This window comes from Haliotis rubra, unplaced genomic scaffold, assembly GCF_003918875.1.
Source record: "Haliotis rubra isolate DU_JTF1 unplaced genomic scaffold, ASM391887v1 Scf164, whole genome shotgun sequence".
Taxonomy (NCBI): domain Eukaryota; kingdom Metazoa; phylum Mollusca; class Gastropoda; order Lepetellida; family Haliotidae; genus Haliotis; species Haliotis rubra.
The window spans coordinates 967,795-982,711 of record NW_025765603.1 but is presented as its reverse complement, the minus strand read 5'-3'; the positions used below and the strand labels follow the sequence as shown (position 1 = coordinate 982,711).

The 14,917-nt window shown below is 42.1% G+C and overlaps 1 protein-coding gene across 2 annotated transcripts in view; it reads right to left on the bottom strand.

Annotated features, from left to right (window-relative positions):
- LOC124271887 (SH3 domain-binding glutamic acid-rich-like protein 3) overlaps positions 1-13,765 on the bottom strand; it is a 29,698-nt gene extending 15,933 nt beyond the window's left edge. The window contains exon 1 of one of the 2 annotated variants that reach the window (XM_046707054.1): positions 13,640-13,765. In XM_046707054.1, coding sequence (XP_046563010.1) covers positions 13,640-13,684 — 45 coding nt within the window. In that variant the 5' untranslated portion in view covers positions 13,685-13,765. Of the gene's footprint in view, positions 1-5,438; positions 5,609-13,639 lie in introns of those variants that run through there. The other variant, XM_046707053.1, reaches the window with a different exon arrangement.
- Positions 13,766-14,917: the final 1,152 nt, after the last annotated feature.

The window sequence follows — 14,917 nt, the reverse complement described above, 5'->3', positions numbered from 1 at the left end:
TACTAAGATTAATTACGCGCAGCTGACTAGCCTTGCTCCAGGGCTGTACTGAATGCTGAGCCCATGGATGTACATGTATAGTAATTCTGTCCATTGAAGAGACAAGTCTAGATAGGCGGACCCCAGTCTGTTATTTATTAGTTTTTAGAAATTTTCATTTAAACTGTTAATTTTGACCTTAGAGGCTTGTGCAAGTCTAGCAGCTGTACATGGCTGTGCTGATGGCCTTGATAATAATAAGCTGCTGTTATTTAATTCATATTTACAGCACTGTAAATACTTAGATACACAAGTTGTGAACTTTAACTTAACTCAGGGAATATACAAATATGTCTGTACGCCCTGTTAAAACCCATATCCCGCCAAATTGCCTACGATACAGCGTCAACACTGAGATCGGAAATACCCTCAAGACAGTGTAACGCAGTCTCCCTTTAATTTTCTCCACGGGATTACACAGAGGCAGTTGGTATTCCCACATAGAGTGAAGGGCGTATGGGTCAAATGACCTACGATAATGACAGGCAGGTTTATCGACGAAGTCTCTCCAACAGAATTTCATTATTTTGTATTCCTACAAGCTTCGGTGTCTCAATCGATCACTCGACATGTACAAATAACATTAAAACAAGTTCCATGTTGGTAAAATACACAGATTACAGAAAAGAGTAGACCACTGCCGCTACGGTTACCTAACAATAGATCTGTGTGCCTACTTAGCAGCTATTTCCACGTTACTCTGACAAAGATCAGACGCTCCTTATATTTCAAGGGCAGCGACGTGTACAACAGACACCTGCTTAGCGCGAGGTCGGTGACACGCAACGTTGTTGACATTATTTGCTGGTTCATCTTCTTTCGAGGCCAACTCGAGTCATTCCGGGCTTTCTTGTACATTTAGCTTACGGAAACATCCGAGTAGTGCTGAATGGCCCTTCCTTTGTTGGATCGCCATATCCCCGACATCCAACCATTGAGGGAAATGTTGAAGCACTTTTCCTCCAATATCACAACCACCTTTCAATAATGAGTGAGTGAGCGAGTGAGTTGAGTTTTATGCCGTTTTCAGCAATAGTCCAGCAACATAACGGCCGTGGACACCAGAAATTGTCTTCACACATTGTACCAAAGTGAGGAATCGAACCAGGGTTTTCGGCGTGACAAGCGAACGCTTTGACCACAAGGCTACCCCACCGCCTCCTTTAAATAATGCCTCAGTTGACATGATCAACGCCCTCCTACCCACGCCATTGGGGCCCAGCGACGGTAGCACTGACACCTGCTTGGATTAATTACACGTGTACTTGAGTTCTTTTGGACGAGTGCTGTTAAGACGTTTAATAATTACAAACATTAAACGCGTTGTGTTCTCTTAAATAAATGAGAGACGGGTAGGGTTTAAGCGGTTTTAGCATTATTTCAGACACATCTAGGCAGGGAGAGTCAGAAATAGGCATTGAGTATGAGTATCGAAACCCGACCTCCGGAGTGAAAGCAAGCGAACACTCTAACCAGTGGGCTACCCCTACTCAACGTGCGTGACATTGATCTTCCTTGTGTGTTTTTATACATCATTTTACCTGCGCAAAGGATTGTTTAATATCAGAGAAATAATGTGATTATTAAAACTGTTAATTATTGACTTAAACTGTAAACCAGACACAGGAGACTTAACTACCTGACTGAAATCTCGCAGATCTGTTCACCTGTCAAAATACATGAACTGATATAGTTATCCACCATCTAGCTTTTGAACAGATCCCTATTATAACTGTACTTTAAAACTGGGCCTCCGTGGTGTAGTGGTTAGAGCGTCCGCCCGGAGAGCGGAAGGTCGCGGGTTCGATCCCCGGTCGCGTCATACCAAAAGACGTTAAAATATGGTACTTGTTGGTCTCTGTCTGGCGCTCGGCATTAATGGGTACAACAAGGACTGGTCGGCTCGGAGTCAGTAAAATGTGTCTGAGTGGGGTATTCATGCTTCACTGCGGCATGGTATCTCAGAGGGCTAGCACTATAAAACCAGCTTAAGTCTGGGCTAGTACAAGCAGCCGCACATACACATACACACGCATGCACGTCGTCATATGAGCGAAATATTCTCAAGTACGACGTAAAACCCAATTTCACCTCACCTCACCTGGGCCATTCGTCATCTACAGATGAAAGAAGTACCCTGTCAGCTATACCACAGCTTTACGACGTATTAGTCAATGAAAACTGCTCTTCCGCTCTACAACGTATCATCTTCACAGCCATTACAGAACTAGTGTCGCGCGTCTAATATTATAATGCTATATCATAAATTTGAAAAAGCGCACTTTCACATATTTAAACTGCTGAATTCCGCTTAGGCCACGATAGATCGTATTATTACTCCTATCACTGGATCAGTCTTACCTTAATTCTCAACTCCCCGGGGAGTAAACAAACCAAGCAGCCTATAATGTGTTGGGAGGTAAACAGTCTTTACTATATCATGTTACCAAGAACTGATTCACAACTGGGCGAACTGAGGCAAGTGTGGAACAGCCACATGTCAAAGGAAACACTACGTGGTGGCTGTGCTTCGTTGTGGGACAGGACGGAAGCCCTAGAACCTCTCAGTAGAGCATGTACGATAGCCTGTCTCACAGGCCCGCAACCATACTATTTTTCCAACAGCCTAGCCCTCCCCTGCAATGCTAAAGCTCTAAATAAAGCAAGTCTAGATTTCCCCAGGTTCTCTCTGGTATGCCTGGGGCTCCTTCAACTTAAATGGGTATATTTGTTACATGATAATTGTGTATATTCAGAGACTAAGCGTTAGTCTACCTGTTCGACAGTAGCTGGACAAACACTTACGTCTCTGAATATGTATAATTATGATAGAAACAAACAATTCCTTTGAAGTTGAAAAGGAGACCCAGTGAGAAGGGAGATTTAGAGCCTGAGAAAATCTAGATTTGCTTCATTTAGGGCTTTAGCATTGCAGGAGGGGTTGAGCGGAAGGGAAAATAATGCGGTTCAGGGACTGTGAGACAGTCTAGACAGTCGGTCCTATACAGGTGTATGTTGTTGTTGCCTATTATATACAAGAAAGATTTGCGAACTGGAACATACTACAACATAATGTCCACCTGTTTTGAGAGACTGTGGCCATTGAAGCGTGTTTCACCTGTACATGTATGCAGCATTGTACCAACTGTGCCACAAGGTCTGAAAGCCGATGTCTAACTACCTGTAAAGCCTTTATTCCCGAAAGGTTTCGCTATACATGTATTCATATTTCTGTTCTTATTCGAATAAACGCTTGAAGCTTTCAGACATCGCGCCGTGTAGCCTCATAAATGCTAAGAGTATTTATTCGTCAATATCCACCATATGCCGCAAGTATTGACACATCAACGTCTTTCTTCATAGATGGTGGGAGCATTCGCACGCCAAGGTCTTTCTCAACAGAAGATGCAAGAAGTCATATATCAATTACTTCATTGGGGATATAAATATTCAAACGTCACAGACCTAGATGATATAAGTAGTTATACACCAAGGTTTTCCATCACAAGTGATAACGTACTCACACGTCAATGTCGATATTTACATGTCATACAAGTATTCATATGTGGAGGTTTGTCATCAAATAGGTATCCCATCATCTGGCATCTCCACATGTTTTACCACTATATGTCAGTAACCTTTTTGTGTTTAATGAATAGCCTTGTAAGCCTCTCCACCAATAACTAGAAACAATTAGCTTCAACTAAACGTGACAACATTGTTGTCTCGACAGATTCAGGAGATTTATGAATCACTCAGCTTTCGCTCTCTGCACGGAAACAGTCTATGGGGGAAGTAGGTATATAAGGAAATACTAACACTTAGTGTCTGAATATATACTATTTTGATAAATGCATTTAATTCCTTACGAGTTGAAATGGGATATACTGGCTGGAAAGGAAAATAATGTGGTTCAGGGAACGTGACAGACTAGAAAATATCAGATGGTGGGTGTTGCCTCAAATTCAAACTTATTTCAACATATACAATCATGGACCTTCGACTAAAAATAAGTTCGATTTTGTATTAACGGTTTAATAATACCCTTTTTAGAATCCACAGGTTCACAGTTTGTGATGCCTATGTGTCCTCTGCCATGCATTTGCTGGAATACCGCTTTAAGTGGCGTAACCTCAATATTCACTCCCACGAAAACGGGCGAAAGATAATGGTGTTTAACTGTCGGGTGCCAATAACAATGACCCACGGCCGTCTACTACAAACTGATTCAGTACAAGACATTACCGACCCAATAAACTTCGTTTAACACTGCTGAGGAATTCTGGGTTAGATTAGGTCCACAGCAATTGTTGATTGACTTACTGCATCGGGACGTCATGCTCGGTGACATGCTTTGATTGCTGACATGACATGCAGACCAATGATGGCCCTCGTCCATTTTATGGCTTCACTGTCTGGTGCAGATTCGAATAATATTTACATGTCGCCGTCACATAGCTGAAATATTTCTGAGTCAAAAAACAGTTCTGCTTCCCGTGACAACATGTCGGATTGGGATTATAATCGTCGACCAAGAGACAATCCACAGGTGCGTGCAGATGGTTGAGATTTCAAACATATAAAAGTAGCAATGATTCTTTTACGAACCAGGCACATGCTGCTCTCGTGATGATTGTTAATAACTGTAAGGACGCTGATAACAGTAATATATTCACGACAATGATGGTTATTATAAATCAAAACCTGGCAATATCATTATCAACTGAAGCGTTCATTTGCGTTAGTTGAAATCTGTGTTTTTTGAACGACTGATAACATACAACACAATCCCTCCATAAATGTTGACGATAAAGGACTGACGGCATATGAATGGCAGTTCGTCAACAGGCCATGTCATGTCCGAAACACAATGATAATTTTGTGCAACAAAAAAAACACACAATCATATGTTCCCGGTGTAGACTGAAAGGTGACACGCGTCTCCCGTTAGTGCGAGTAGCGGCGCGTTATAACGGGGTGCGTCGGGATATAACAGGTTTGGGAGCAGACGAAACTATGCGATCCCGTCTGTCACGTCGCTGACAATGTCGGAGACAATGCCCCTCCCCGCCCTAAATGCCCCCACGTCTAATACCACAACCGTTCACCCCCCGGTCACCAACAGTTAGCAATGACCCCATTTACTGTCAAACACCGTCTGTCGATTTAAATTCTATTTAGTCGACGCACGTGTGAGTCATATCTTGAACTATTACGATTCAGTAATTAGTATTATGATATAAATTATTAATGTGATGCTGAGGTGACTTAGAGGGAAATTTCAAGAGGAAAATGTTCCGAATTCACATCCTTGTATATGGGTGTCGTCCTGTGGCTGTGAATAAAATAGATTTTAACATGTTCAGTTCAGGCTTATTATGATAAACAGATTTACTCACATTTGACTTCCCAGACATGGAAGTGGTATAAACCCTGATCTGTGCGTCTTCGCTCGACATTTTAAGTTTAAGATGGAACAGTATTATCCACACCGCGCTCGTCGACAATATTCGCCGTCTATGGATGTCAACAAAGACCCAGTGTCCTCTCACGCCTGACAGACGACCTAGATAACATCCGACGTTACAATACTATCAATTGTGACGGAATTCGTCATTACAAGGGAGACAACTGGTTTTGTGTTTTGTGAAAATCTCATTCTCTTACCACTGGAAAGGATAAACGGGACGGTTTATTCTCTTAGAGGGGATGCAGGTTGTGTTATTAAATATTGATGCTTAAGTGATTACATTACACCGAAATTGTACCCATACTTTTATACAAACTGGAGGTATTCAACAGCGCTGGCGTTCATTCTGTCGATAAATGAATGCCAGTAACATAAGTATAATGAAACAAGATTGACTTCAGACGAACCCACTGTCCCTTACGTAATACCCAAGACGAGCGAGGAAGTCGCGTGTTGAACGTTACTGATATGGAAGGAACTAATTTGTAGACATGGATTTTTAAATAAATCACAGTGTATGCGACGGTCGGGCTTGACATAACCAAAACGATCGATTTTCTCAAATACAAAACGACGGGCCACTCTGTTCAGTAAATTATAGTTTAGCAGTGAGAAATTGCAAGTGTCCGGATAAGCCAAGTTCGACTGTATACGTAAAGAGTGAGTATATGGTTTTACGCCGCTTTTAGCAATATTCCAGTATCACGGCGGGGGACACCAGAAATGGGCTTCACACATTGTATCCATGAAGGGAATCAAACTCGGATATACGGAGTGAAGACCGAAAGCTATAACCACAAGGCTACCCCACCGCCCCATACATGAAAAGGATTGCTGAGTTTGAGCATATATGGCTACCCACCCCCATCCTGTCCCTTGTACCCCGAATACCATGTAAGTTTTCACTGTGGATATCATTGGTTACCCTGAACCCCGAAAACTATGGATCATAAATATCAAAAGCATTGACAAAAGGGTGCTATTGAAAATATGTATGTGAAATATATATATTCACCGTATATATATATATTACATCAAGGAAACTTTTGCAAACACCCCCATTTATAAAAATGAAATGTTGAATCTTCGTCCCGCATACTACTGACTGACTGAGTTTGGTTTTACGCCGCTTTTAGCAATATTCCAGCAACATCATGACGGGGGACACCAGAAATGGGACAATGTACCCATGTGGGGATTCGAACCCGGGTCTTCGGCGTGACGAGCCAACAACAACAAACACAACCCCAACCCCAACCCAACCCCACCCCACCCCACACACACACACACACTACAGTTGTCGAGTACCAAAAGAGGTGCGGTGGGGTAGCCCAGTGGTTAAAGCGTTGGCTCGTCACGCCGAAGACCCGGGTTCGATTCCTCACATGGGCACTCGGGTTTGGAAACCATGGGACGCCTTACGGAGTCCAGAGCTTTCGACACCCAGGTTGGTTGGTTTGTTGTTTAACGCAGCACTCAGCAACATCCCAGCTATATGGCGGCGGTCTGTAAATAATCGTGTCTAGACCAGACAATCTAGTGATCAACAGCATCAGCATCGATCTACGCAATTGGGATACGATGACATGTGTCAACCAAGTCAGCGAGTCTGACCACCTGACCCCTTTAGTCACTTTTGACGACAAGCATGGGTTCCCGAAGACCAATTTTAAGCCGGATGTTCACGGGTTTCGACAAGCAGAACAACTGGGCCCCTATAGCAGACTACGACATACCAACATACCTGAGATACCTGTTGTAGGCTGACCTATATACGAGGTCACTGATGATGATGTATATGAAATTGTAGATATATATAACAGGAAGGTATTTGTCGATGGTTGATTTAGTAAGAGTAGGTGAGTATGGTTTATGCCGCTTTTAGCAACATTCAAGCAATAACACGGCGGGGAACACCAGAAAAAGGCTTCACACATTGTGCCTATGTAGAGAATCGAACCCGGGTCTTCGGCGTGACGAGCGAACGCTATAACCACTAGGCTATCCCAACGTCCCAATTTAGTAAGACTCTTGGAAAATAAGGCTTCACGGATTCTACCGACCTGTTTATAGTAAAGCGTGAATACAAAATATTTAAGCAAAAAATATTTGAATAGATTTTAACAAATGTAGCAGACAAGCCTTTACCAACTGTTCACACGACAATGTATGCAGACAAACTAACCGAAGAACCAAAGAAATATGAATTAACCTTAATTCAGTTGTACCTACCCATCATTGGGGCGGAGGGGTAGCCAAGTGGTTAAAGCGTTCGCCCGGGTTCGATTCCCCACGTGGGCACAATATGTGAAGCCCATTTCTGGTGTCCCCCGCCGTGATATTGCTGGAATGTTGGTAAAAGCGGCGTAAAATACAACTCACTCACCTACCCATTATTAAATGATAAAGTAGAAAACAGTCTGGCCTAAACTGATCATAGATTAATCTTGTCCCACATAGTATTTACAGGAACACTTCCTCACTTTATCCTTTATATAATCCTTATATAATGCCCTGTTGTGATGCGGAACTATACGCCATCTTGTATCAAGGGCGAGGTGTGATAGGATCTGCATGATTTAAGGAATAAGGAAAACCTTAAATTATCTTTATGAAATTTATCAGTTAATGTGAATGAGTGAACGGCAATTATGCTTCGATGTAAACTTGCCCACCATACGCAGACTTGAGGTAAAATAGGTCGGTCAAAATTGCTGATCTTAGACATTTTGGAAAGAGCTCCCCTCGTGTGTGAACATGATTTCGGGCAAGATCTTGGCTCAAGCTGGTTCATGAGTGACACAATACAAAGATTATCTGCAAAATTGTTCATATTGTTACATTTCTACAGACGAACCATGTGATCTATATTTCGACAATTTTTAACACCATTGTTGTCCCCATTCAGTTATTAAACATGTCAAACAACTTTCATACAGGCTGTTACATGTCATGTGTGGTCCAGATCTGAATCTTCGTATTAAATCACAGATTGGACACTGATGCTTCACATTTATTCAAATACAGATTTCAACAAACACAATTTTTTCTTTGCCACAAGAACTGGGTTCTTCAGGATACATTCGTGATAAACTACATAAATACATCAGTCACAACAGTAACAAAAATGAATATACAGTACTGACCGCGCCAACTAAAACACGAATTAAAGTTACTCGATGTATGATCATTGCACACTAAAGCGCAGTAAAATCTCTCTTCAAAGCTCTCTGTGAGAAACACTGGTCAGAGTTACTTCCCTTGGCTTAACGTTCTGTCCGCTATTCTCATCAAATAGTCACTACCTATTTCTATTGGCAGCTAATGTCAAAATAAAGAAGCATTCAGACCTTTCAGGCAAAAAGACAATCTGACAATGACACAAGCCTCTTATGGTGAAGATCCGAGACAGACTTATTCCATTAGGTAAACTTTCTAATTAGCCAATCAGCGTTGACGTCTCTTCGTTATCGGTACTGGTGACAGAATCATTCAAACTAGCATACCTGGTTTTTGTATCTCGACAACGAACACAGCCGAGCAATACCGAATACGTAAAGTAGTGCCCAAAGGGCGTACTGTCTGTGTCAGTTTTCTTTTGATAGGATCGAAATGGGCGGTCAGAAAATGAAACGAATCTGGTTAAAGTTCGATCGAGGTTCACCTGAAGATTTGACGAGAGTTGTCCTCATAGTTGTTTCTGACCAGAGTATAAGATCTCGGTTGAATGAGTGCTGATATAACCAGGCTCCATTCGCCATCATAGCATACCATTTTTATCAATATATTGTATCACCAGCTTAGCTGCTTAGAGTTTTCGCTGAAAAGAGTTAAAACGTTTCCACATATTTCCTCATTCAGCATTTTCAAAAGTCGTCAAATAATACATCGATGAAAAATACGGCCAGTTGTCGCAAACTCCCCTTCGTTATAGTTTTCGTTCTTATCTGTGACAGGGGCGGTGGGGTAGCCGAGTGGTTGAAGCGTCCGCTCGTCACGCCGATTCCCCACATAGGTACAATGTGTGAAGGCCATTTCTGGAATCCCCGCCGTGCAAAAAGCGGCGAATAAAAAAAGCCGTAAAACCATACTAACTCACTCACTCTTATCTGTGACAGGGGCTCGTAGAGATGGCTTCAAAATAGCTGCTGTGGTGTGAAGCACTATCCACTCACTCACTCACAATCAGCTCTCTTCGACTTACAGGGGCGGTGGGGTAGCCTAATGGTTAAAGCGTTGGCTCGTCACGCCGAAGACCCGGGTTCGAATCCCCACATGGGCACAATGTGTGAAGCCCATTTCTGGTGTCCCCCGCCGTGATGTTGCTGGAATATTGCTAAAAAGCGGCGTAAAACCAAACTCAGTCAGTCAGTCAGTCTTCGACTTACAGAAAACATGTTTAGTAGAACGTAAAGTAAATACTTTCCTAGCAATAAACAGCTGTTAAAGTATTACAGTGTGTAATTTTCATGAAACGTCTCCACCTTACTGCGAATTCATTTTATCTCTAGCGCCAGCAAACACTATCTCCATCCAACAAATGTTCATAAATATCTACGCGTGCCAACGTACACGTTAAAACGAGAACTCTGACGCACACGTGTACTATACTTAATTCTGCAGTATACTCCCGAGGAATGGTGATGTTTGTTTGTTTGCTTTTTCATTCAAAACGTAAACACAACCTGGCTTGTCAATCATCTAACATAGCACATGGTCTTCGCGTATATTCGTGAAACTCTGGGCAAGCAAAGTGCGGAATTCAAATATTATCAAATGTTATCGTTGTTGATAGGTAAGTTATAGAACACTGTGAGTGCAACGTTGATCATTCCCAGAAGTTCTGTGTAAGGTCGTTATGTTGAAATGGGGACGGCATATATATTTGTTGCGTGAGACTATGTTGTTATACTTCATATACGACAGCCTGGTTCCCTGGGTCTGTTGCGCCTGCGCTAACGCTCCGACACTGTCTTACGATTGATTTGTGAACGTTTACTAACGTTCTCTGCCTGCTACGACGATCGTGGCTGAAATGGTTTGTTTTAGCTTTGAAGATTTCGTTTTTTGAACAATAGGACGGGTGGTGAAGATAAATGCATCAAAATTCGGTATTACGACACGAGAGTCATAATTCCCGAGTGAGGGCGGAGTAATACAGTACTATTCTTATACACGGTTCGTAAAATCAGTGTGACACAACGCCAGTGAATATTTTCGTCTTTTTCTTTTGACAAATTATTTTTTAAAATTCTGTTACACACACACACACACACACACACACACACACACACACACAAACATACACACACACACACACCACAAACACACACATAGAAAATGCACCGATAATGACGTCGCCGTATCTTGTATAACGTCATTCCGACAGTCCGAGAGAAGAGTGAGTGAGTGAGTGAGTTTAGTTTAGTTTTACGCCGCACTCAGCAATATTCCAGCTATATGGCGGCGATCTGTAAATAATCGGATCTGGACCAGACAATCCAGGGATCAACATCCGAGAGAAGATGAAGTAACATTTGCACAGTAATGATTTGTATCAACTCGATTATATGTAACCATTTTGGTAAAAAATACATGACTGTAAACAACCAAGCACAACATCAATAAAGTATGACATACATAAAACATCGTGACACATGTTCGGCATATGCTTACGGCTAAATTGCATCATCAGATAACCTATTATACAACGCTTAAACAGGGCACAACGTTACCAAGCAACAGCCCTAAACGTTCGCGTGTTCTTGATCTCTGCCAAAGTTTGAGTGATGAGGTGCGTTTGATTGTTAATATTCAAGTGACCTGACTCAGCCGAGGTTACCACATTTATGGGCGCCAGGATAACTAGACTCAGTAGAATGGTAACTGACAGCAGTTTCCGAAATTAAAAACACAAAAGGAAACCTTACATACAACACAAACTGGCTGCCGTGAGACGGAGAATCGCTACAGACTGTGCGTTACTCTAACACACACCTTGAAGAGGTTTCATCCCTTCACAAAGCTGCCATAGTACTCATATAAAGTTCAATTTTCCTAGACTACAAACACAGTGTCAATACCCCGTTAAATAAAGTCATTACACATCTTTTCGGTCCTGACTGTATCAATGACAAAATCATTCCATGCCGATGACGTCATTTGGAGGCTGCTAAAATCACACCCACGAGTGTTCCAGCGTAGGTTTGGGCGACTTAGGTGTCCCGAAGTGTGACGTCAATCAGTTATTTAGGGTAAAACTGGTGGTATAAGTGGGTTATACCCTGGTCAGCACCTAGCTCATCTAGGGTTTTTTAATCCAACACAAGCTCGGTTACTGAAGCCAGGACAGCTGATGCGAACAAGCCTCCACATTTTTAGGAAATGACGTGCTGCTATTTTTAGACTGGCTTTGTTTACATGCCATTGTTATTATTAAAAGGTTTGGGTAGATTCGCGTACTGATAAAGTTACTGGCGGTATTTTCGTCTCTTTTCACGATACACTGACTAATGTATTTCAAATATGCTAAGGGTGTAACGATATTGTTTTGAAGATCGGATGTGGTGAAATCTTATAACCTTGTAAAACAAGAGGAATCGTTTACGTGTATGTCGTTTCTGGTGATGAGTTTTTGAGTGAGTTTTTGAGTGAGTGAGTTTACGCCGCTTTCAGCAATATTCCAGGAATATCACGGCGGGTAACACCAGAATTGGGCTTCACACATTGTGCCCATGGGGGGAATCGAACCCGGGTCTTCGGCGTGACGAGGGAACGCGTAAACCACTAGGTTACCCCACCGCCTTGTTATGGAATTGAGCGTTACAGCCACTATAGAGATGCACTATAGAGATGATATTGTCTGATTTGTTTAGCATGTCTACCTCATCTCGAGGCCTGCCATACACGACATTTTCATGCTTACGAATGACACGATTACGATCTGCAACCGCACTACGACTCACGCGATGAGATTAACGACCTGAATTTGAGATTTATGTCGATGTGTTATCTCACTGATGTAAGTCACAGTTCCACAGTAACAGTGATAAAGGCAGCAGCCCCGATACGATATATAAAATTTTTAATTTTGTTGAAATAAAAAAATGATGACGATAATTATGATGATCGCTACTCGTGAAAATATTAATATTGGCAGTTCACAATTTGTTATTTCAGAAGGGCAGAGAATAATCCTCTTACTTCACCACCTGATATATACTTTAATGATGCATCCGTTACTTAGCAACAGATCAACAAAGAAAATACAACAGTAGGAACGGTAACATAACCGGAAGTCGAACTGCCATACATAAACTCACATCGGAGTTACCATTTTAAAACAAACTGAAAACATACACAAAAATCGATCCGCTAAACATAAATTGTATCATTGCTACCTAAACAGAAAAATACTGAAAACATACACCCAAATCGAATCTCTAAACATAAACAATATCATAGCTACTAAAATCAAAACACGTTGAAAACATCCACGATCCGGAAGTGACAGATTTTGTATGGGAACCACATGTGGAACCTTATATGCCAGATGACCTCAGCGCAAGACCTGGACATGTGGTCATCGTGACCTAACGGCGACCTCGATTGTCCGTGTTGAGCTGTTACGTGCTGACGAGACAACTGGATGAAGGTATGGGGATTATACCGCTTTGAATTCTAATGAAAGACTCGATTGATATAGATTATATTAACTAATGTTTTAATGATAATTTAATGTTTCATTCTAACATTAAGATTATGTTCATACCGAGACCAAATTCTCTCTCTCTCTCTCTCTCTCTCTCAGGATGATCATGGCGACGTTTTTATAAGAAGTGTACGACGCAAAACTGATTAATAAAGCTATAGTTGTGTATAAATGGAATACCAAAGTGTATCAAATTGTAATTGATACGGGCACCTAAACAAGACGTTTCGAAATCACCAGGCATTATACAGACCAAACTGAGCCTGGAACATGACAGGACCCGTTTCAAGGCCACGACCAAGCAGCTGTCTTCAGACGCCATGTTTTTCAGAGTCTACCCCCCGTATCCGATGCTACCAGCAGAACTAGGCCAAATTATAGGTTTGGGATGAGGAGTTATAAAGTGAGCAAAGTCTTACCTTTTTGTTGAATGGACACGATGTGTAATAGAATGTGATCGCCATGGTGGAATGTTGTGTCTAAACTAACGGGGATGGTACACAAAGTTCCTTCAGTTTACTTATCAGACCCCCCTCGACGGTCACGTGATCTGTGCTTCCACCGACTGGCTTCTGTTGCAGCCACTGTGCAAGGATGCCGTTGCTTCACTTGCTGTTGAGGGGGAGGGTGGCGAGGGTCGCGAGGGAGGGGGAGGACATAGAACAGATGCGGTGGTCGTTGAGAGGAGTCTGAAGAATTGGTAGATTTATCAGCGTTCACCATAGTAATATCATCATCACATGGTTCTACGTGACCAGGTGGTCAGAGAACCAACAGACTACTGCAACTGGAACTCATCTTGACCAGCCACACTTCAACACCGACAATCATATGAGAGTATACGACTGACTGACTGAGTTTGGTTTTACGCCGCTTTTAGCAATATTCCAGCAACATCACGGCGGGGAACACCAGAAATGGGCTTCACACATTGTACCCATGTGGGGATTCGAACCCGGGTCTTCGGCGTGACGAGCCAACGCTTTAACCACTAGGCTACCCCACCGCCCCTGAGAGAATACGAAACATTCCTAGTAAAGGTACTGATATATTTAGGAACATGCATGTTTATGAGGAATCATCGACACCCAGTTCCCTCTATATAATATAGGCCAATGGCAATGGACATCCTCGTCAGCCCTATAATATTCAATATATCCCTACCAGTCCAACTCTTTATATTCATCACTCGTCATTGGCACCCAGGTCTACTTATTTGATATGTTCCCCGTAGTTTCATAATACTGGGCATCCTCGGTAGTCAGGACCATATAGTTAAATTATTTCCCCTGTTGGTCTGTTCTCTATGAAATAGGAGGAATCATCGTTGACAATCGATTTTCTCTAACAGGTCAGAATATTGAGATCTTTTTAAAAAATATATAATCATAAAATGAAAGCGACAAGACCCTGTTCATGACAAATCCCTCCAAGTAGCGTTTGCACGACTGACAATGTGTTGTTTTTTTATCATAGTATATAGGACTATGTAATGTAATGTTCTCCTACAACTATGTGCCAGTAAGACACTTCCACCGGTCTATTCCTGTTCGTTTACTTTTTTTTAGTTTAGACACGAACTGCCTCTCAGTCACAACCTGTAGACTAGTCTGTCTCACAGGCCCTGAACCACATTATTTCCCCTAATACCTAACCCTCCCTGCAATACTAAAGCCCTAAATGAAGCAAGTCTAGAT